Source organism: Canis lupus, chromosome X, assembly GCF_011100685.1.
Source record: "Canis lupus familiaris isolate Mischka breed German Shepherd chromosome X, alternate assembly UU_Cfam_GSD_1.0, whole genome shotgun sequence".
Classification (NCBI taxonomy): domain Eukaryota; kingdom Metazoa; phylum Chordata; class Mammalia; order Carnivora; family Canidae; genus Canis; species Canis lupus.
This window is the reverse complement of record NC_049260.1, coordinates 106,032,345-106,054,889: the sequence shown is the minus strand read 5'-3', so window position 1 is coordinate 106,054,889 and position 22,545 is coordinate 106,032,345. Positions and strand designations below refer to the sequence as shown.

Sequence of the window (22,545 nt, the reverse complement as noted above, 5' to 3'; positions counted from 1 at the left end):
GAAACTGGACCATTTTCCTACACCATTCACAAAAATAAAGTCAAAATGGATTAAAGACCTAAATGTGTGACCCGAAACCATAAAAATCCTAGAAGAGAACATAGGCAGTAATTTCTCCAACATAGGCCATAGCAGTATTTTTCTAGATATGTCTCTTGAGGCAAGGGAAAGAAAAGCATAAATAAACTATTGGAAGTACATCAAAATAAAAAGCTTCTACTCTACTTCTACTCTACTTCTATTTCTACTAAGGAAATAATCAACAAAACTAAAAGAAAACCTATTGAATGGGAGAAGATATTTGCAAATGACATATCCAATAAAGGGTAGTACTCAAATACATAAAAAAAATTGACACAACTCAACACCCAAAAAACAATCCAATTAAAAAATGGGCAGAAGACATAAACAGACATTTCTCCAAAGACATACAGATGGCCAACAGACACATGAAAAGATGCTCAACATCACTCATCATCAGGTAAATGCAGTCAAAATTACAATGGGATATCACCTCATATCTGTCAGAATGGCTAAACTCAAAAACACAAGAAACAACATGTATTGGTGAGGATGTGGAGAAACCCTACCCTCTCGCACTGCGGGAGGGAATGGAAATTGTTGCAGTCACTGTGGAAGACAGTATGGAAGTTCCTCAAAAAGTTAAAAATAGAACTACCCTAAGATTCAGCAATCACACCACTGGGTATTTACCCAAAGAATACAAAAACACTAATTCAAAGGGACATATGTACCCTTATGCTTATGGCAGCATTATTTATAATAGTCAAACTACGGAAGCAGCCCAAGTGTCCATCGGTTGATGAATAAAGAAAATGTAGTGTGTGTGTGTGTGTGTACACACACAATGGAAAACTATTCAACCATAAAAAGAATGAAATATTGCCATTTGCAACAACATGGACGGAGTTAGAGAGTATGCGCTAACTGAAAGTCAGAGAAAGATAAATATCATGTGATTTCACTCATGTGGAATTTAAGAAAACAGGAAAAAAGAGAGAGACAAACCAAGAAAAAGACTATTTACTATGAAGAACAAACTGATGGGGTTACTAGAGGAGAGGTGGGTGGGAGGGAGGATGGGGGAAATAGGTGATGGGGATTAAGAGTACACTTAACATGATGAGCACTGAGTAATGTACAGAACTGTTAAATCACGGGATGCCTGGGTGGCTCAACGGTTGAGCGTCTGCCTTCGGCCCAGGGCATGATCCTGGAGACCTGGGATGGAGTCCCACATCAGGCTTCCTATGTGGGGCCTGCTTCTCCCTCTGCCTGTGTCTCTGCCTCTCTCTGTCTCTGTGTCTCTCATAAATAAATAAATAAATAAATAAATAAATAAATAAATAAATAAATAAATCTTTAAAAAATTAAAAAAAAAAGAATTGTTAAATCATTATACTGTACACCTGAAACTAATGTAACACTTTATATTAACTATACTGGAATTTAAAAAAAAAAACAATAAAACTTTTAAAAGAGTTGATTTGTTCTTTCAAGCATAGAAAAACATGTTAATATAACTATTCCCAAAAGGCAAAAAGAAAAATTCTTAAAACTTACATTGCTTGAGGTACTTTAGGCATGAATTCATAACTGTGCTAGAATTCACTATAAACAAATGAGGTATATTTATGGGGGTCCTAATTTAAGAAATATACGACTGGCCATAGGAAGTTGGTTGTCAGAACTGGGCAATGGGTATATGAGGGTTTGTTATATTATTACATCTACTTATAGATATTTCAAATATAAAGTCAAATACAGAGCAATTTATTTAAGTGATTACAAGGCGCCAACATTACTTTTCCCAATTTGACATTTAATGAAAAGTCCAAGTCTTTTAAATCCACATATAATGACTAAATATTAGAATACTAATTTTAAAATGGTGACAACCTTATCCAGAACCTGTATTCTTGTTACTAATACTCAAATATTTATTGAGAATCTACTATGTTGTACATAATAGAGAGGATTAGACAAATCTGACATAGCTACCCTCAAAGGGTTTACAGTATAGAAGACATGACATGTACATGAATAACCATAAGACAGTGTTAAAGCACTATGAAAAAGAAATCGGTGAAGCACTGTGGGAATTTAAGAGAGCATCACTATTAATAAATAAAATAAGATAAAATTCAATGAACAGGAACTTATTTTTACTCATCCCAAACACCAAAGCTTCATATTAAACAGGTCCAATAACCTCAATCTCCACAAGAGCTAGACAGAAATATACTTGGCGGCCTTTAATCTTATAAACTCCTACGTATCCCACCTGATATTGGTTACTATCTGCTATTAACCTCATCTGATAGTTAACCATCCAGTGGTTGCTTTGCTAGGAAGGGATTGCAATATATTAAATTACATAAAATGCATTCAGCATCCACTTTAAGGCACTGTGCAATAAATTTTGTAGGGGGATACAAAGATGATTTTCAATTTAGAGCCCTCAGAGCTTATAATCTAGTAGAAAAGACATACATATACACACACATCTATACAGCACAACAAAGCCTATCATTTGAACCTGAATCTAATTTTTTTTTTGTACCTGAATCTAATCTGACAAGCCCACAAATCTGTGATTATCAAGAGCAGTTATATACACACTAAATGCAAACCTGGAACCCAACACCAATGACTCCCCCTAAAGTAATATCAAGCTTAAAGTAGTCATTATATTCTGTTGCCTAGGCTGTAAACCGAGTAAAAGTGACTGTCAGGTCTCTGATACTGAATCAGTACAGCTTTCTAAATCAACTAGGCAATAGTTGATGATGAATGTATCACATTTCTGTATGAGTGTAAATCACATGTTTTATTATTGGTGACTTGGTGTTGCATGTCTAAGCACATGGTTGTCACCAACACCTTCTCAAAAAAACTGTATTAGTCTGCTGGAGCTGCCCTAACAAAATACCACTGACTGGGTGGCTTAAACAGCAGTAATTTATTTTTTACAGTTCTGGAGACTGGGAATTCCAAGATCAAGATGCTGGCAAAGTAGTTTTCATTCTGAGACCTCTCCTCTTGGCTTGTAGGCAGCTACTTTCTCCTAGCTATGTGTACAGTGGAGGGTAGGGGAGGGAATCTTTAGTGTCTTTTCTTAAATGACCAGGACCCCAACCTCATGACCTCATCTACTCCTAATTACCTCCCAAAGGCCCCACCAAATACCTACCACACACTGGCCGTTAGGGTTTCAGCATATGAATTTGGGCAGGAATGGCTATTATTCAGTCCATACCAAGAACTTGACATAAAATGGCTAAAGTAGATCACAAAGAAGATTCTGGATGGCTTTGGAAAGAGCCCAACCCAAAAATATTTGGGGAGCCCTTTGGAGGTAAACAAATGAAAATGGTTTCTCTCCAGATCCAATGTTTCCACTATGGCCATTTCTGGCTGAACTGGAAATCAAAGAATAGGTTACTAATAGCTCTGAGTTACTTACCATTTTACTCAGGCAGTTCAGAAATCTGACCATATCTCCTCAAGCTTTAGAACACAGCTCTCAAATTCTAACCTATGTGTAATACACTTATTAAAGGTAAACTCTACAAGGTACTTTTATTAATATGTAAGATTATTGAAAAATGTAATATCAGCATCTACCATTTGTCTAGAATCATAGTCAATACTTCTGCTATAATAGATGACCAAAATAATTTTACTTCCCAGTAAAACTGGCATCACAGATTCTTAATAATTATGTGTGTCAATGTATAATGATTTTCACATTGAAAATTTTTGTGGTTTGCACATTAAAAATTTTTTTGCACATAAAATTTCTTTTTTTAAAAAATATTTTTATTTATTCATTTATGATAGAGAGAGAGAGAGGCAGAGACACAGGCAGAGGGAGAATCAGGCTCCATGCCGGGAGCCCGACGCGGGACTCGATCCCGGGACTCCAGGATTGTGCCCTGGGCCAAAGGCTGGCGCCAAACCGCTGAGCCACCCAGGGATCCCCACACATAAAATTTCTAATTAAAAAAATATATTATCTACAATTACAGCAGGCAAGGAAACCTAAGATAACACTAGCAACATCAATTCATCATCTGTAACTAGGATTGCTTAAGTTTTTTGTGGTCAAAAAATACCAATGTTTGTGGTTCCAGACCAGATCAAATGGAAGTAAGTTTTAAAATGAGCTTAAAATGTGAATTAAAAGATGTATGATTAATAGATAAAATATATTTTATTTTATTCCTAGTAATCAACAATTCCAAGCTTCTAGAATGTGCAGAAACTGCTGGGTAGTATATTTCTACCTTTTATATTCAGATACTTTAAAATTCTTTAAAAACTCAAAAATAAATTAAAATTCTTAAAGAACACCAAAGTAAAGTATATGCCATCCCCTTGGAATAATCTGTGATAACCCAGGTTATCATAAAACTAAAATTATGAATCATTGATATACATAATTCTTTTTAAAAAAGATTTATTTATTTATTTATGATAGACATAGAGAGAGAGGCAGAGACACAGGCAGAGGGAGAAGCAGGCTCCATGCCGGGAGCCCGATGCGGGACTTGATCCCGGGACTCTAGGATCGTGCCCTGGGCCAAAGGCAGGCCCTAAACCACTGAGCCACCCAGGGATCCCCGATACACATAATTCTTAACGTGAAAATAATTAAAGCTAGCAGTATGTTCATCTTCCAATTTTATATCCGTCTTACAAATAAATTACATATATAAATTGCTTGCTCTCCCTTCTAGGGGTAAAGGAATTAAAAGATTTATAAGAATCTAAGGGTTATAAGAGTTAAAATCAGCATTTTTTAAAAAAATTATTTATTTATTTTAAAGGGAGGTGCAGAGAGGGAGATAGAGAATCCCTAAGCAGACTCCCCACTGAGTGGGGAGCCCAGTGCAGGACCCTGAGATCATGACTGGAACCAAAATCAAGAGCTGGACGTTCAACTGACTGAGCCACCCAGACACCCTTAAAATCAACACTCTTAATTATTCAACCCAGGGGTAAATTATTAGCTGCTCCTAAGTAGGTCGGCCTATAACTACTATATGTGCAAATACATGAATTTATCCTACACTATGATCTTTCCTTTGATTAGTGTGCATAGTGGAATAATAACCATGTGCATTCTGAACAAAAAAATATATACCTATCAATTATCAGAAGCACACTGTTAAAGAGAGTAGTTCCATAGCAATTCCAAGTTTGTATGAATTCTTATTAGCAGCAACTTATTCTAAATGTTAGTAATTTGGTGGCAAAGTAACAATGGAGTCTCTCTATTGATATTAACAAAGGTGGTTGACACTTTTACAGCCTATGAGTCTTACTGAATCCACACAGGATAAAATTACAGAAAGAAAGAAGGCTAAGTGCATTCTTAGCATTTCTTCACATGAAATGGCCCAGTTACTACCTGATGAACTATAAGAAAACTAAAAGAAAGCTCCCAAGACCCCTCTTCTCTGCTGATCTGGTTGGTCTTTTTGCCCTTTTCCCAATTCCTGCCTATGGACTTTCTGCAATATCCAGATACCAACAATGGACAGAAAACAAGATGAATCTACAGTACACATGTCACATTACTCAATTTGCAGAAGCCTCCAAACCGAACTGCTCCATTTCTTGGTGATCACAGAGAATAATTCTGGTCTACATTGACTGATGTTAGTCTAAAACCCTGTTTGATAACAATTATAGGGCTGTGGACCCAAAAAAATTGCACTAGTCTATCAATTCTGTGAAAATAAAAAAAAAAAATTCTGTGAAAATTATTGACTGGGTAGTACATTACACATCTAGCACTACCATCCTGAAATTCAGAAGACCGAATACACTCATAATGCTTATCTGATGTTTCACATTAATGTGCAAAAATCCAGAAGCTTGTTCTTAGTTCATGTGTGTGCAAGTTTCCCCTGGCAGTTTAATACAAGCAGCATGGGTTGTATCAGGCAGATCTGGGGGCCAATTTCACCTGTGATGTCAGGCAAGTCACTTCACCATCTGTGCTTCCAAGGTCATGCTAGTGTTTACCTACCTCATAGCAAACCTATTTTGTAACTCTGGGACGTTTACACTAGGTAATATCTGCAAAATACTTACTTCAATGCCTAAGACATAGTAAATACTAAATAAATACCTACTATTGTTACTACTAACTTAAAAATGGAGAGGTTAAGAGCAGATTCAGGCCAGATAACTTAGATTCAAATCCTAGCATTGCTGGGTGATCTTGGGTAAGTTACTTACTCTCTCTGAGCCACATAAATTTCTTTTTAAATTTAAAAATATCAAACCATGGGGTGCCTGCTCAGTTGGTTAAGCATCTGCCTTCAGCTCAGGTCATGAGCTGAAGCTCCCTGAGCAGGTTGCCTGCTTCTTCCTCTCCCTCTACCTGCTGCTTCCCCTTCTTGTGCTCTCTCATTCTCTGTCAAATAAATAAGTAAAAATATCAAACCAGGGCACCTAAGTGGCTAAGTCGGTTAAGCATTTGCCTTTGCCTCAGGTCATGATCCCAGGGTCTGGGGATAGAGCCCCATGTCTGGCTCCCTGCTCAGCAGGGAGCCTGCTCCTGCTTCTCCCTCTCCCTGCCACTCCCCCTGCTTGTGCTAGCTTGTTCTCGGTCAAATAAATGAAATCTTTTTTTTTAATTATTTAAAAATCATTGAAAAATCAAAAATAAATTAAAAATATCAAACCAGTTAATTATACCTAAAGGGCTTAGAAAAGAAACCAGCACATAGTAAACACTATATGAGTGTTTGTTATTACTAACATGCAGAGAATTTCTGGGAAGGAAATAAAAAAAGGAACAGGAATTTGCAAACCAAAAACACAATGAAGATCTTAATGTTGAAACAAAACTAGTAGTTCTAACAAAAATAATTCACTGTGTGCTGGGGCAGGCATTATACCCCAAAGTTAAAAGTATCTAACTTCCTCAGCAACTGAATAAAAACAACAGCGCCCACCATTTTTTGAGCACCCACTATTAGTGTACCATTTTAAGCATAGGCTCTTGAGAGAGACCTAGGTTTGAGTCTGAGTTCCTCTTTATAAATGTGCCATGTGGGTATAGTGAGAGGTTAAATTACCCTCTCCGAGGCTTCAAAGATTCCTCCTCTGTAAAATGGTCATAATCATGCTAATTCATCTCAAGAGTCCTGGATCCAGCAGCATTAGGCTCCCTGCTTATCAGGGAATCTGCTTGAGGCTCTCTCCCCACCTCCCCTCTCTAATAAATAAATAAAACTGGAAAAAATCATCATGCTATTGTTACAGGGTTGTTTTGAGGACTAAATAGGACTATATCGGTAAACACAATGATAGCTACTATTACTATTCCCAGTCAAGGACCATGGAAAGGTTGTTCAGACTGCAGACAGTCTTACAATCTTTTCAGTAACACCAAGTGGCAGCTAGCACCTCAGCAATACATTAAAGACACTTTAGCTCAGAAAGGTGATGTAAGTTACCCAAGGCCACACAGCTAGTAAATAGCCCAAACAAGCAGGATTCCAGGCCTAACTCCATTAAGAGCATTGGTCTTTACCTTAAGCCACATTGCCTAATATCAACAGAATCCTTCCTTTTTAAGGGCTTAAAGGATTAATTATTTAATTTAATCATTTAACAAACCATTATTGAGAATTTATTACATGCCAGGCACCATCCTATGTGCTGGGAATACAGTGGTGGTCCCTGACCTTATAAAGTTTATGATTAATGAGAGACGATCAACAGGTAATTGGGTAACTGTGAAAATAATATGACGATGACGATGACGATGCAGACGAAGGCATCTAACTGTTTGGCAGGGGTGTTGGCCATTTTAGCAAGCATGATCGGAAAGGTGGGGGGTGCGATGCAGCTTGGTTTGTTCGAGAAACAAAAAGAACCAATGAGGTTGGAGACAAGATACCAGAGGCTGATTGATGATGGTATGAATGTCCTTGAAGGTAAGGACCAGATTCGCATTTTTTGTCCCTGTAGGATCAAAGAGCATAGGATCCAGATTGAGGCTTATCTGATTTCGAGACCTGGATACCTCTGGGCCGTGGGAAAATTACCTAATATCGTCTCAGTATTTCCTTGTATGCAAAAAGGTAGGTATGGTTACCGCTACCAAGGTTGCTGTGAGGATTCGACCAGGCAATGCGCATTCGCACAGTCATTATGGTATTTGCGGAACTGGGTGCAAATGCCAGTCTCTGCGTGCCCTATGTGGTCATTCCATGCCTGGACCCTCTACACAGGGCCTGGGCAGCATACCCCCAGTTTAGAGAAGGGCCTCTCCGAAAAAACGCACCCCCCCCCCCCGACCCGCGCGGCGCGCCAGATCATCCCCAAACTGGCCCGCGGGCCCCTCCCCGCAGCACGCTCCCCAGCGGCACAAGTCAACCAAAACGCCATTTCCACCCTCTCCTCCCACACGCAGCCCTCCAGGCCGGGCATGTCCCGGGGCACCCACCCCACACCTCGCCATCCGTCTCCCACGCCGCCCTGCGTGACGTAAAGCCCGAGCCGGGACGCAGCGGCCGCCTCCCGCCCCTCCGGGCTTCCCCGGGCCACCCCGGGCCCCGGCGGCCGCACTGCGGGCCGCGCGCCTCAGGGGCCGCCAGCCGCCGCCACGGCCGGGCGGGCCAAACTGCTCACCACGACGCTGGGGCTGCGGGTCGCCATTACGAAGCCGGCGGGCGCGGGGGCTGACGGCAGCCTGAACAGGAGGAAGCCGGCGTTGCAGCAGAGGAGGCGGAGGTTCTCCTGCAGAAGGCGGCGACCCGCGGGAAAGCGGAGAGATTTGCTCTGCCGTTGCGCTCTAGGCCGCCGCCGCCGCCAAGCCGAGCCTAACAGGCCCCGCCCCGGCTCGCCCCGCCCCCGGCTCCGCCCCGCCCCCGGCTCCGCCCACAGGCCGCCCGGTAGTCTCCGCCGGCGCCTGCGGGTTTCCAAGCGCACGAGGTGGGAATTTTCCTCCGGAAGAAGCGGCGACTCCTAGCGCGCATCCTGTGTCCCGTTTTCCCTGGGTCTCCCAGCGGGACCTCCGGCTCCAGGATTCCCAGACCTGTCGCCGCCTTCTTCCCAGTGCGCTAAACTGGGCTCCGGCTCTTCCGCTTGCAGTCACCACGTGCTCCTCTCGCCCGGCGTCTCCTTCCCAAGACCTTGGACCGCATTGCGGATTCCGTTTGCCCGACTGGTGGCCCAGTTCTACCAAAAAACTTTAACAGGGTGTGTGAGTTCAGACCTAGGAGCCCTAGGGTGAGCAGATCAGGGTACACATCCGGCGGGGGACACCTTACTGCTCTGTGACCTTGTGCGAATCAGACTTCCTGAGCCTCTTTTCGTCTCAGTAAAGTGAGGATATTAACGGGATTGTTGTGAGGATTAGACGCGGCATCTGTGTGCGCATACGCATGTAGACGGCACAGTACCTAGGACATTGCATAATCAGGAAGTGGGAACCGTTGCTATTACTGATCTTTATTTTTGCCTCCACAAATTCCTGTTTGGAATTGGGGCGGGTTGAGGGGGGATCCTCCCCTAGTCTCACGTAAGTCAGGTAAGCAAATAACAGTTGTTCCATTCCTGCCGTTCCTACAGCTCCGGCACCCACCAGAGTGCCCAGCGCATGCTAGGTGTCCTCTATTAGGGCCACTGAGGATATGTGATGGTAAGAGATTTGTGAACCTGGGCGTCATTGAACTCTGAGCCTTCATAAAAAAAATGAGAATAATTCTTCCTATGAAGGTTTATTGTGAGAATTGTAAAAATCACTTATGTAAAGCACCTAGCATACTACTTGCCTCGTAGTAGGTGCCCAAGAAAGAATAGCAGTTGTGATTTTATCGTGTATGAGTCTGGGAACACCATAGTGTCTGAGTTTTTCTGCCTCCCCTATCTATCATGGAGTGATAACAGACTATAATGGAAAAGGTACATGTGGGGTTTGGACTGAGATCTGAGTTTAAATCCTGAGTTGAGTTCACCACTAGCTAGTGTTATACCTTGAGCAGGATCCTCGGCCTCTGTGTGCCTCAGTTTCCTTATATGTCAAATGAAGATAATTTTTTTTTAATTTTTTTTTTATGATAGTCACAGAGAGAGAGAGAGAGGCAGAGACACAGGCAGAGGGAGAAGCAGGCTCCATGCACCAGGAGCCCGACGTGGGATTCGATCCCGGGTCTCCAGGATCGCACCCTGGGCCAAAGGCAGGCGCCAAACCGCTGCGCCACCCAGGGATCCCTGACGATAATTTATATCTCAACCACAGGGCATGGTGAGGATTAAACAAAATTATGCAAGAATGCCTAGCATAGCTCTTGCTTCAAAAAATGTTAATAACAATGCTATGCGTTCCATATTATTACCTTAAACAATTCTTCACTCTATCCTTCTAGCATCTAAGACTTCTTATTTGTTATTCTACTGATGGACATTTGGTCAGTTTCCAGGTTTGGTTTATTGCAAATAGTGCTGCTGTGAACATTTCGTACCTATTTTGTACATAAACACATGAATGCATTTCTATTGGATATAGACTTTGAGGTTCATATCAGCACATTTTTATTACTTATCCTTTTAACAAACATTGTGTTCCACCAGGAGTTAGAGCACTTACAGTTATATGTTGGGCCCCTGGCACATGTGGACTCAGCTACATTTGTTTCTCTCTTTTTTATGTTTTAAAGATTTAATTTATTTATTCACGAGAGACACAGATAGAGAGAGGCAGAGACATAGGCAGAGAACCGGGCTCCATGCAGGGAGCCCGATAATGGGACTCAATCCTGGGACTCCAGGATCATGCCCTGAGCCAAAGGCAGATGCCCAACCACCAAGCCACCCAGGTGTCCCTCTCTCTCTTTTTTTTTTAAAGTAAGTTCCATGCCCAGCCTGGAGCTAAAGGTGGGTCTTGAACTCAGGACCCTGAGATCAGGAGTTGGACACTTAAAACAAATGAGCCACTCAGGTACACATCCAGCCCCCACCCCCCCACCCCCACCCCTGCCCCGCCTGCCACATTTGTTTCTAAAGTAGGTAATCCAACACTTCAGAGCCCTTCTGGCTTGTTTGTGGCTTGCAGTTTCTTCTTTCTCCAACCCCTGTGGTAGCACATACTCCTGAATTCTCAGGGGTTTGAAATAAACAGTGATAGCCTGCTAACTGTAAAGACAAATAGTACTATTATTTCCATCCTGTTACTCTATGACAGCTTGGAGCTTTTATTTGTGTTTAAAATTTAAAACAGCAAATAGTGAAACTTGCAAGATGTAATACTTCTGTTTGGTAAGTGAAAATCCGGTTCACAGATGAAATGTATTGCTGAATTTGGACAATATATTTAAAATCAAAATGTTATTTTTTTTAATTTTTAAAAAATTATTTATTCATGAGAGACACATAGAGAGAGGCAGAGACATAGGCAGAGGGAGAAGCAGGTTCCCTGCATGGAGCCTGATGCTGGACTCGATCCCAGGACCCCGGCATCATGACTTGAGCTGAAGGCAGATGTTCAACTGCTGAGCCCCACAGGTGTCCCTGAAATGTGTTATTTTAAAATTGTAATAGTTGGGGCACCTGGCTGGCTCAGTCAGTAGAGCATGTGACTCTTGATCTCAGGGTTGAGAGTTAAGCCCCACACTGGGTATGGAGCCTACTTTTTAAAAACTTGAAAAATTAAAATTATAATTGTCTTAAGTCCTAAAAAGAAATCAAGAAAATAGCTATTACTATTACAGGAAATAAAATTTTCATATAGACAAAATCATTTTGTCTTTTTTTTTTTTGAGAGACAGAGTGTGCAGGTGCACACCAGGAGAGGGATAGGGAGAGAGAGAATCTCAAGAAGGCTCCACACCCAGCGCAGAGCCCAACTCCGGGCTTGAACTCACAACCCTGAAATCATGACATGAGCTGAAATCGAGAATCAGGTGCTTAACTGCTTGAGCCACCTAAGTGCCCCAATTTTGTCATTTTTTAAATTAAAAATTATCTATTCTGTGTCAAATATGCTAAGTATGCCACTGTTTTACTAGAATATTTGCATGCAGGAAGAGATAAGGAAAGGAATCCGGGATCATGCCCTGAGCCAAAGGCAGACACTCAACCGCTGACGCTACCCAGGCGTCCCTAAATGTTGAATTTTTTAAAAGACTTTTATTTATTCATTTGTCAGAGAGAGGGAGAGAGAGCACAAACGGGGAATGGCAAACAGAGGGAGAAGCAGACTCCCTGCTGAGCAGGGGGCCCGATGCAGGACTTGATCCCAGGACTCTGGGATCATGACCAGAGCGGAAGGCAGATGCTTAACCAACTGAACTACCCAGGCGTCCCTCTAAGTGTTAAATTTTTATGTTAAATTTAGAGTAGCCTTCCTAGTGATCTTGGATGTTCCACCTTCATCAGAATACATTTCTCTAAGCTTTGCTTTGACTCCATGAACTGGATGAAAACTGAACCAGTATTGGAATTAACAAAACTGACAGTTAATTTTATGTGTCACCTTGGCTGGGCCACAATACCCAGATATCTGAACAAACATTATTCTGACTGTTTCTGTAAAGGTGTGTTTTTGGGTGAGATTAACATTTAAATCAGTGGACTTTGGCTACAGCAGATTACCCTCCACAATGTGGACGGGCCTCCTCCAATCATTTGAAGGCCTGAATAGAGCAAAGGCTGACCTCCGCTAAGCAAGGAGGAATTTTGCCAGCAGACCGCCTTCGGACTGGAACTGCAACTCCTCCGGCAGTGTCCAGCCAGCCGGCCTCCCCCATCAGATTTTGGACTCGTCAAGCCTCCACAAACGTGTAAGCTAATTCCTTAAAATAAATCTCTCTCGCTGTCTTTCATTTTCTCCCCTCCTTCTCTATCTCCTCCCCTCCCCCTCCCCTCTGTCTCTGGCTCATACACACATGGGGTTCTGTTTCTCCAGAGAGCGCTAATACAACTGATTTTCTATTTGAAATATCTAATGATATAGATGGCATCATATAACTGACATCATTTAACTGTGAAGCCCTGAAAATAGAGCTACTTATTTAAAGCTCTCACTACACTTTTTGTCGTGTACAGGACACTTGATCACTTCTCGGCCTTTTGGCTAAGATCAAGTGTGGTACAGGACACTTGAAATCAAAATGAACAAATGAATGTTGAAGAACAGTCAGTTGATCTAAACAAGCCATTCACAGAGCAATACGTAAATACCCTCTCTGCAGCTGCACCCCATTAAATCATCATCTTTGGGCACAGCCTCCTTAAAATAACTACAAACCTGTGAGGTTGATGCTGAAGCTGTCTCTGCAAATTTATGCCCCTGGTTTTCCTGTGGTCAGTGATAGCCATGTGCTCCATGCGCGTGGATGATAAAGCATTGCCAACTGTTTTGTTCATGTTACACAGTCATGATCAATGTCTTGAGTAACAAATATGGCATTTAATTTTGCATTAATCTTGCACTTTAGTTTTTGAATCATGTGCCGAAAAGGGTGAACTGCAAATTTGTAGGAAAAAAGGGTGTTGTAGATTTGCACCATATAATGAATGACATAACCACTGCACTGAGAGCATTCAGGTGACTTACTCTGTTCTATGGCACGACACCTCAGTCTCTGTTTCCTTAGTATACTTTATGTACATGTAAAGATGTAATTCGCTATGTCCACTGGCCTACCAACTCATGGCTGGGCAGCTTCCTGTATCTCGTAGGCTTTGGCATGGGCACAAATGGCCGGCATACCCTTCTGGAACCCCAAGTGTCCAACAAAGGGGCACACAGTGGTGAATGTTCCCTCTCGTCCCTGCCTGGGACAAGCATGAGTCGGTTGTCTTTAACTTCTAAGGTCTGAGTGCACTCTGTTATCGATGAACACCCAGCATGCTGTCCTTGAGAGGGTTACATACTATTTAGAAAAGATTAGAGAAAGGGAGAAGGGTTATCACTGGTTGCCATTTAGGTCTAACTGTATTAAAGTGAGAATTTGCTTCTCTCCGTATGTACTGCACAGGCTGGTAGGCAAAGAAGACTGAGGCAGAAGCTAGAATTAAAAGGTGGTGGTCCCACAGCCCCATCCTGACTTATGTTGATTCAGTTATTAATACTTACCCTGGGTGGGAAAACAAAACCTCTCAGACAAATGCTGAATTGGATAAGTTGCTGCAATAACAATCCCAGGCAAACTGGAATGTATAGCTCCCCTACAGTGCTGTAGGGCCGGTGGCCGGGGGGGGGGGGGGGGGTGCTGGATGGCATCTCTCCACTATGGTGTCCCAACTTCTCACCCTGATTTCCTTCCTCTCCGGGCATCCTGGACCACCTTGCCTATCATAACTGTGCTTCAGGCCCACGGGAGAGACTTCCCATTCCCTGATCAGCCACTCTGCCCCCGGCTTCCCTCACTTCCCACTTCGCTCAGGATCCCACCTGAACCACTCTCACCAACTGCTGGAAGTCCTTTGTGCCCTTCCACCTCTGCTTTGCCCAGATGGCAGAGCCACACCTGTTCTATCTACCTCGCCTAGGCACTGGAGAAAATCCCACAATCGTGGAGACTGGTCCCTCCATAGATTCGTGGGACTGGGCCCTAACACCCCATTCACAATCCTTCACGAGTCCTTGTTCAGCATCCTGTCTTACTCCTCTCAGGAATGTTCTGAATGTCCCTGTTCAACTTCATCATCCTCACTCTAGAGGGGTTGACTCAACCCAATAGCTCATGAAGAGAGTGGAGGAAACAGGAAGCACATCAGTCCCTGCCATACACATCTACACTGTGTCTCTTCTCTCCTCCAGACCCAGAGCTGAGGAGCCCCTCCTCTGACCAGCAGACCCGTCTGTGGCCTGCAATCCATCACCTGTGGTACTGGTCTCTGTCAAATATCTACTCTTATTCTCCCATAGCATTTGTATCTCCTTCTTTCTAGTCTTTCCCTTCAGGCCCATACAGACCCAAGTTTCTTTTATCCAAGAAATAAGTAAGCAAATGAATAATTGAATGAATGAATGCATTTAAAGTCCTCTCTTTATGTCATAGCTCATGTTCTCGGAAAAATTTCCAGGAGGTTCTGAGAAAAATTTGATTTTGTAAAATATTTTATGACAGGAATGTCAAAATGGAAGTTAACTGCTGTTGTTAAGTCGTGCATGCTGGCTTTAGTTTGGAACAAAGAAATGAGTTTATAACAAGTAAGGCCAGGTGCTAGTATAGGACCATGTATTCTTTTCTCTTTTTAAAGATTCTATTTATTTATTCATTAGAGACACAGAGAGGCAGAGACATAGGCAGAGGGAGAAGCAGGCTCCCTGATGCCAGACTTGATCCCAGGATCTGGGATCACAGCCCAAACCAAAGGCAGATGCTCAAGCATTGAGCCACCCAGGTGCCCCTAGGACCATGTATTCTTATTGAATTCTTTTAAAACTCTGTATCTATTCATCTGAAAGTTGTCAGCCACCAATCACCCAGAGTTCCCTCATTCAATCTCTATGCTAACATTCCATGTCTCTATCAGGGTCTTCTTAATGACCATTAAACTATGATTTGCAGAGCTTAATTTTCTAGCAACTACCTACTGTCCTTGTCTTACATATTTTATAGCCTTCTGATATTATTACAAATGGCCTTTTATATAGACCAATTTCTAAAACTCTCAAAATCCCACATGGCTAATGGAAGTTGCTTTCTGCTTCCTTAGGATTTTAAAAAATAAACTGTTTAATTAGAAAAATTCTTTCTTTGGGGTGCCTGAGTGGCTCAGTCAGTTAAGCATCAGACTGTTGGTTTCTGCTCAGGTCGTGGTTTCAGGGTCGTGGCATCAAGCCTCGCGTTGGGCTCCATAGTCTGCTGAGATTCTCTCCCCCTCTGCTCCTCCCCTGCTCTCTCTCCCTCTTAAATAAATACAATCTTAAAAAAAAATCTTCTTCAGCAGCCCTAGATTCATGAGTTGTTAATACTTGCTTTATCAACTTTCTCACTTGCTGTCCACCCTCCTCACTCACTGTGGTCTGTCTTCTGTGCCCACAGTGGTGCCAAAACAGCTTGGCTTGGACAACACCATTGACTGTTATCTTGCCAAATCCAATGGACACAATTTTTGGCCTATAACTGTCCTCCTTATTGCATTTGATATTATTTGTCATTGTGTTCTTTTGACTCTATTCCCTTGAATTCTGGGACACCACTTGATTGTCCTACCTCCCTGTTCTGTTTTTCTCTCTCAAACTTCTCAGTACAGATGGTTCCCAACTTACAATGGTTTGACTTGCAATTTTTTGACTTTACGATAGTGCGAAGGCAGTACATGTTCAGTAGAAAGTGTACTTGGAATTTTGGATTTTGATCTTTTCCCAGGCTAGTGGCATGTAATACAGTCCTCTCGTGATGTTGGGAAGTGGCAGTGAGCCACAGCACCCAGTCAGCCACATGATCATGAGGGTGAACAACCCGTACACTGACAGCCATTCTGCATCCATACAACCATTGTGGTTTTTCACTTTCAGTACAGTATTCAATACATTACATGGGATATTCAACACTTTATTATAAATTAGGCTTTGCGTTAGATGATTTTGCCCAACTGTAGGAAATGCATTTTTGATTTACAATATTTTCAGCCTACAGTAGTTTTATCAGGGCATAACACCATTGTAAGTGGAGCAAGATGTGTATACCCTTCCCCAGTGTTAACATTTAATATAACCACACCTAGTACAATGATCAAAATCAGGAAATTAACACTGATACAAAATTATTAACCAATCTAGAATCTTTATCTAAGTTTAATCAATTGTCCAATTACTGTTCTTTTTCTGGACCAAGATCTGATCTGGGAGCACATGTTGTATTTCCTTAAATCTCCTTTACCTCTTTATTCCTGGAACAATTCCTGTCTTTGTCTGTTATGACCTTCACATTTTCAAAGGGCACTGGCTGGTAGAATTTCCCTCAGTTCAGGCTTGTCTAATGTTACCACACCATGGAGTTTCAAGTGTTCCATTTTGGGCCAGAAACACAGCGGTCATAATGGTGTGTTTTTATATTAGGAAGAGCATGTTTGTCAATTTGTCCCATTATTGATGCTACTTTGGATTGATTACTTAAGGCAGTATCTGCCACACTGCTTCACTACATACTCGTTTCCTCTTTGTAATTAATAAGGATTATTAGGCATTCTAGTTTGAGACCCTAAATATTCTGTTCCTCATCAGACTTTCACTGACTAATTCTAGCCTCCATGCTGATTTCTGACTGCAACAATTATTACTGGGGTGTTTGTCGAATCTTGCTTTTTCCATTAACATCATTCCTTCTTCACTTGCTATTTAGAATGCTACTGTAATAAAGAGCTTTGCCTTCACCTTACTCATTAGTTTTTAAATTATTTAAATTGCCATGGACTCAGGAACTTTATCCTGTAGGTAATGAACCATCAGTAATATTAATTACATTTTGCCCAAATTGCCCAAAATTTGGCTATTGGGAGTCCCTCCATGTTGGCTCCTGTGTCTTTGTAGCTATTTCCCATTTCCCTTTGTAGCTATTATCATTTTTTTAAGATTTTTTATTTTTTTATTCAGAGAGAGAGACGGAGGCAGAGACACAGACAGAGGGAGAAGTAAGCTTCACGCAGGGAGCCCAATGTGGGACTCGATCCCGGGACTCCAGGATCATGCCCTGGGCCGAAGGCAGGCACTAAACCGCTGAGCCACCCAGGGATCCCCAATTTCCCTATCATTCTTTTAGCACTTCCTTAATTTCTGGCACCACAAGATACTCCAGGCTTATCTTGTACTTTTCCGGTCCTAGCCTTACAATTGGCTGTTTTTTCCAAAAAGCACTGGTTCCTTTCATTGGAGAGTAGTATTAGAAGTAATAGAAATGATTAGTATTAGCAGTATTAGAAACCAAGCTCTGGGCATTACGTTATAACATTCAAATCATGATATGAAAATCCAACAGTGTCTTATAATAAGCTTAAGAGTAATTTTATTTTAAAAACTAAGGTTAAAAAAACAAACAAACAAAAAACAACTAAGGTTTAGGGCAGCCCGGGTGGCTCAGGGATTTAGCGCCACCTTCAGCCCAGGGTGTGATCCTGGAGACCCTGGATCAGGTCCCACATCAGGCTCCCTGCGTGGAGCCTGCTTCTCCCTCTGCCTGTGTCTCTGCCTCTCTCTCTCTCCCTCTCTCTCTCTCTCTCTCTGTGTCTCTGATGAATAAATAAATAAAATCTTAAAAAAAAAACACTAAGGTTTAGGGGTACCTGGCTGGCTCAGTCGGCGGAGTATGCAACTCTTGATCTTTATTTGGGTTGTGAGTTTGAGCCCCACAAAGAGATTACTTGCAAAAAAGGGGAGGGATTTTTTTAAAAATTAAAAATAAGGCTTAAAGCTTAATGCCACCTATCATATTTAGTACGTGTATGTATGTTTAAATTTATATATCTAAATATGTGTATATTGAGGTATATTGAATTTTTTCTTTTTTGTTTTTTTAAGAATATTTGTTTGTTTGTTTGTTTTATTCATCAGAGACACACACAGAGAGGCAGAGAGAGAAGCAGGCTCCCTGCAGGGAGCCCAATTGAGACTCTATCCAGGGACCCCAGGATCATGCCCTGAGCCGAAGGCAGATGCTCAACCACTGAGCCACCCAGGCGTCCCTTGAATTCTTTTTTGGAAAGAGAACTTTATGCATAATAAAATTCAAGTTGACTTACTTTCTGCATAGAGAGTTGTTGCCTTACCCAGCTTAAATGTAGACTCTTAAAAAGGTCAGCTAACAACAACAAAAAAAAGTCAGCTAACTTTCATGTTTCTGTATTGCATGCTATAGACAAATGTAGAAAAATCAGCAAATAAAACAAGATTTTATAAGGGTTCTTTGCTTCTACAGAAAGTAGAAGTCCCTAAGGTTAGGTTATCACCTGTTGGGGTTTTTGGAAAGCACTGTTACTCTGGTTCTAGAGACTGGCATACTGACCTCTTTTTCCCTGCCAAGTTTTTATTTAAAGTCCAGTTAGTTAACATACAGTGTAGTGTTAGTTTCAGGTATAGAATTTAGTGATTCATCACTTATGTACAACATCCGGTGCTCATCACAAGTGCCCTCCTTCATCCCCATCACCCATTTCAACCCCCTGGCCCCCACCCCCACCCGACGTCTCTTTCTAATGTTGCTCTTTTCTAGGATCAGGTCGCAAATTCAAAATAATAAAACTGATGAGAGGAACACGTGGGTGGCTCAGTGGTTGAGCACCTGCCTTGGCTCAGGGTGTGATGCTGGGGTCCTGGGACTGAGTACCTCACTGGGCTCCCCACGGGGAGCCTGCTTCTCCCTCTGCCTATGTCTCTGCCTCTGTGTGTGTGTGTGTGTGTCTCCTGAGTAATAATAAAAAAAACCCCACGATTAGATATTTTACCCCCAAACCATCCTTAGCACTCTCCTAGATGGCCGTTCGCACCAAAGGTTTGCTCTCTCTTCCTGACTCATGTTGTGGGCTCACAAGCAAAGGTGGGGAGGGGTGTTAGAGAAATAATGAGGTATAATAGGTATGCTTTACATATTTTCAATGAGACCAAGAGCAAACTGTCTCATGGTTTAGGTTCACAATACAGGGAAAGTTGTCAAGTCAAAGACAAGCTCAAGTTACTTTATGTTACTTTTTATTACTATAGGAAATTCTCATTGCAAGCATCATGGTGATACAGATTCACATTTATGTGTGTAAGGGCTAATGACGTGACCATTATCAAACTGACTTCTAATGACTTTTCTTGCCCAGTTTAAAATAGTTCTGTTATTTGAGAGCGATTATAGCACACACTATACAGGACAGATTTTAACACCCTGAAGATTTACCAAAGGCCTTCTCTGTTCATAAAATGTGCTTGCCTCAGGATTATCATACACTGATAATTACAAGCAGGTCCGTTCACTTGTATACTGTTCCCTAATAAGGTATTGCACTCCCCTCCATTCTGATACTTTTGCTCACTGTAAGAAACAAATTGAACATTTTGGATAGTCTCTGCTCTCCATTCATACTTGCCTAAAGGTCCCTGCTATGACTTAGATAGAGCTGTGCTATCCAGTACAGTACCCACTAACCACACGTGGCTATTTAAATCTTAAATGAACTACGATTAAATAAAAAACTGGGCTCCTCAGTCCTACTAGCCACATTGTAAATGCTCAATAGCTACTTGTAGCTAGTGGCTACTGTATTAGACCAGATGGACATAGCACATTTCCACCACCGTAGAAAGTTCTGTAGAATAGCCCTTGGCTAGAGAGTGGGACTTCTGGAGAGAATAACAAAACACAGTCCCAGAGCTTGGTAGGAAGGGCTCTACTGGAAGCTGGTTTCTCTGGAAGCTGATACTGCTACCAGGTGCATAAAACTGACAGACTGGGGGCGCCCGGGTGGCTCAGTCACTTAAGTGTCTGGCTTCGGCTCAGGTCATGATCTCAAGGTCCTGGGACAGAGCCCAGCTTCGGGCTCCATGCTCAGCGGGGAGGCAGCTTCTCCCTCTCCCTCTCCCTCTGCCTGCTGCTCCCTCTGCTCCTTCTGCTCCTGCACACGGTCTCTGTCAAATAAAATTGTAAAAAAAGAAAACCTGGCAAGGTCAGAATCAAAGCAGGATAGAGACAGGAGTGAGCTGAGCAAGGACGTAGCCTCAGGTAAAGTCTAGCCCTGGCCTGACTCAGGGGAAAAACTTGCAGTAGTCCTGTCTTGAGACAGGGGACAAGGACTTTGTATCTTAGAATCACTGGCTACCTGGGAAGAGGGACAATGGAGCCTCCCAGGCTCCCATAAGGCAATGGCAAGTAACTAGAGAAGGTCGCAAGTGGAAACTGCATACCAAACAAAGGTGCTATGAGGGCTCTAGCTGGTCATGGGAGCTGGATAGGACACCAGCAGCATCCACCACATCCAGGTCCGCAGCTACCAGTGAAAATGAGTTATCGTGGGACTTTTAGAAACATTTTCCTAATATAGGAATCAAGTTGAAAGGAATATTATATTATTGTGAATATAAATTAATAATGATTTTGTGTGCTACATAATTAAAACTATGTCTAATTTCCACCATTTGTTAGAAATTTAAAAGGCAATTGCTCAGGCAACAAATTAATTGAATTTTTATTCATTTTCACTGGTAGCTATCTAGTAATAATTTGAATCGAGGTAACATTCTGAAATTTACATGAATATATAGAAATGTTTCTACTCAGCCTTGTGTGTGGACTTTTAAAGGCATATTATCTGATGCATGGTTGTAAAAAATATTTAGCAATTGTATTTTATCTCTATTTTGCTATCTCTTAATATTCTTAAGTGTCTTTGGGGAGTTGAAATTAGTATAAAACTAGATTAATAAGCATCTAATTTTATATGATCTACTAGAATTGCCTGGAATATATGCCTGTAACACATATAATATAGAGATGGTAATTATATATAAAGTGAGTGTTGACCTCAAGATGATTTCAAAAACCTCAAGAACTTGTGTTTACATCTCCCTTCCCCCTGAGAAAATTGTGGAAATTTAGATCAGAATAGCAAACACTTAAGTTCCACTTCCACTGAAGAAATTTAAACACCGTATATTTTAAGATAATCAGGGATTATTGTTAAAAACTGAGTAGTTCGGGGGTGCCTGGGTGGCTCAGTCAAGTGAGCATCTGACTCTTGATTTTGGCTCAGGTCATGATCTCAGGGTCCTGAGATGGAGCCCCACATTGGGCTTCACTCTCAGCAGGGAATCTGCTTGGGATTCTCTCCGTCTCCCTCTGCCCCTGCCTCCCCCCCCCCATTCAATCTCTCTCTCTCAAGCCTTTAAAAAAAAAGAAATTTATCTTAAGGATATAATCAGACAAGGGCAGAAAGCTATATGTATAAGAATGTTCATCTCAGCATTATTTATTTTCAAACATTTGTTACCCATGCTTCCTATAGGAAAAAAAGGAAATGTTACTTCAGAAAAATGAAAAAAGAACCTAAGATATGGATGGAGACCCTGAAATACAAACAAAACAGTGGCAGCTGAAGGGTGACAACAGCTCAAAAGATCGATTTCCAATAATAGGGTGTGTTCAGGCAGAAAAGGTAGAGAGTCACCCTAGGTGTTGGGGAGGGAGACAGTTCTCTCTGGGCCACTTGATCCAAATATCGTTCACATTCTTTCCTCCAGATGTGGTTCCTTAGTGGCCTTCCTCTCTAGGCTACTTGATCCAAATATAGCTCATGCTCCTTCCACCAGAGTGTGGTTCCTCTCCTGTCTCCATACCCTTGGGAAGGATTTCTCATGGCTTACTCCTGTTCCCTGAGTTTGGACTTTCTTCAGGCTCCCTTAATAATGGTTGCTACTTCTGCTGGTGTGCCTACCTTTAATTTTTTTTTTCAAAACTATAGAAAAGTTGCAAGAATAGTACAAAGAACTCCTGCATATCATCCACCAAGATTCATCAACGTGTGATATCTTGCTCCATTTGCTTTATCTCTTTATACACACACACA

General features: G+C 41.8%; 1 protein-coding gene and 1 long non-coding RNA gene across 3 annotated transcripts in view; one reads left to right on the top strand and one right to left on the bottom strand.

Moving 5' to 3' along the window:
* HPRT1 (hypoxanthine phosphoribosyltransferase 1) overlaps positions 1-8,855 on the bottom strand; it is a 38,295-nt gene extending 29,440 nt beyond the window's left edge. For both annotated transcript variants that reach the window (NM_001003357.2, NM_001313818.1), the window contains exon 1: positions 8,680-8,855. In NM_001003357.2, coding sequence (NP_001003357.2) covers positions 8,680-8,706 — 27 coding nt within the window. In that variant the 5' untranslated portion in view covers positions 8,707-8,855. The remainder of the gene's footprint in view (positions 1-8,679) is intronic.
* A 3,464-nt stretch (positions 8,856-12,319) lies between these two features.
* Positions 12,320-22,545, top strand: part of LOC111094708 — a 134,603-nt gene continuing 124,377 nt past the window's right edge. The window contains exon 1 of the long non-coding RNA XR_005386449.1: positions 12,320-12,830. This is a non-coding gene — a long non-coding RNA (uncharacterized LOC111094708). The remainder of the gene's footprint in view (positions 12,831-22,545) is intronic.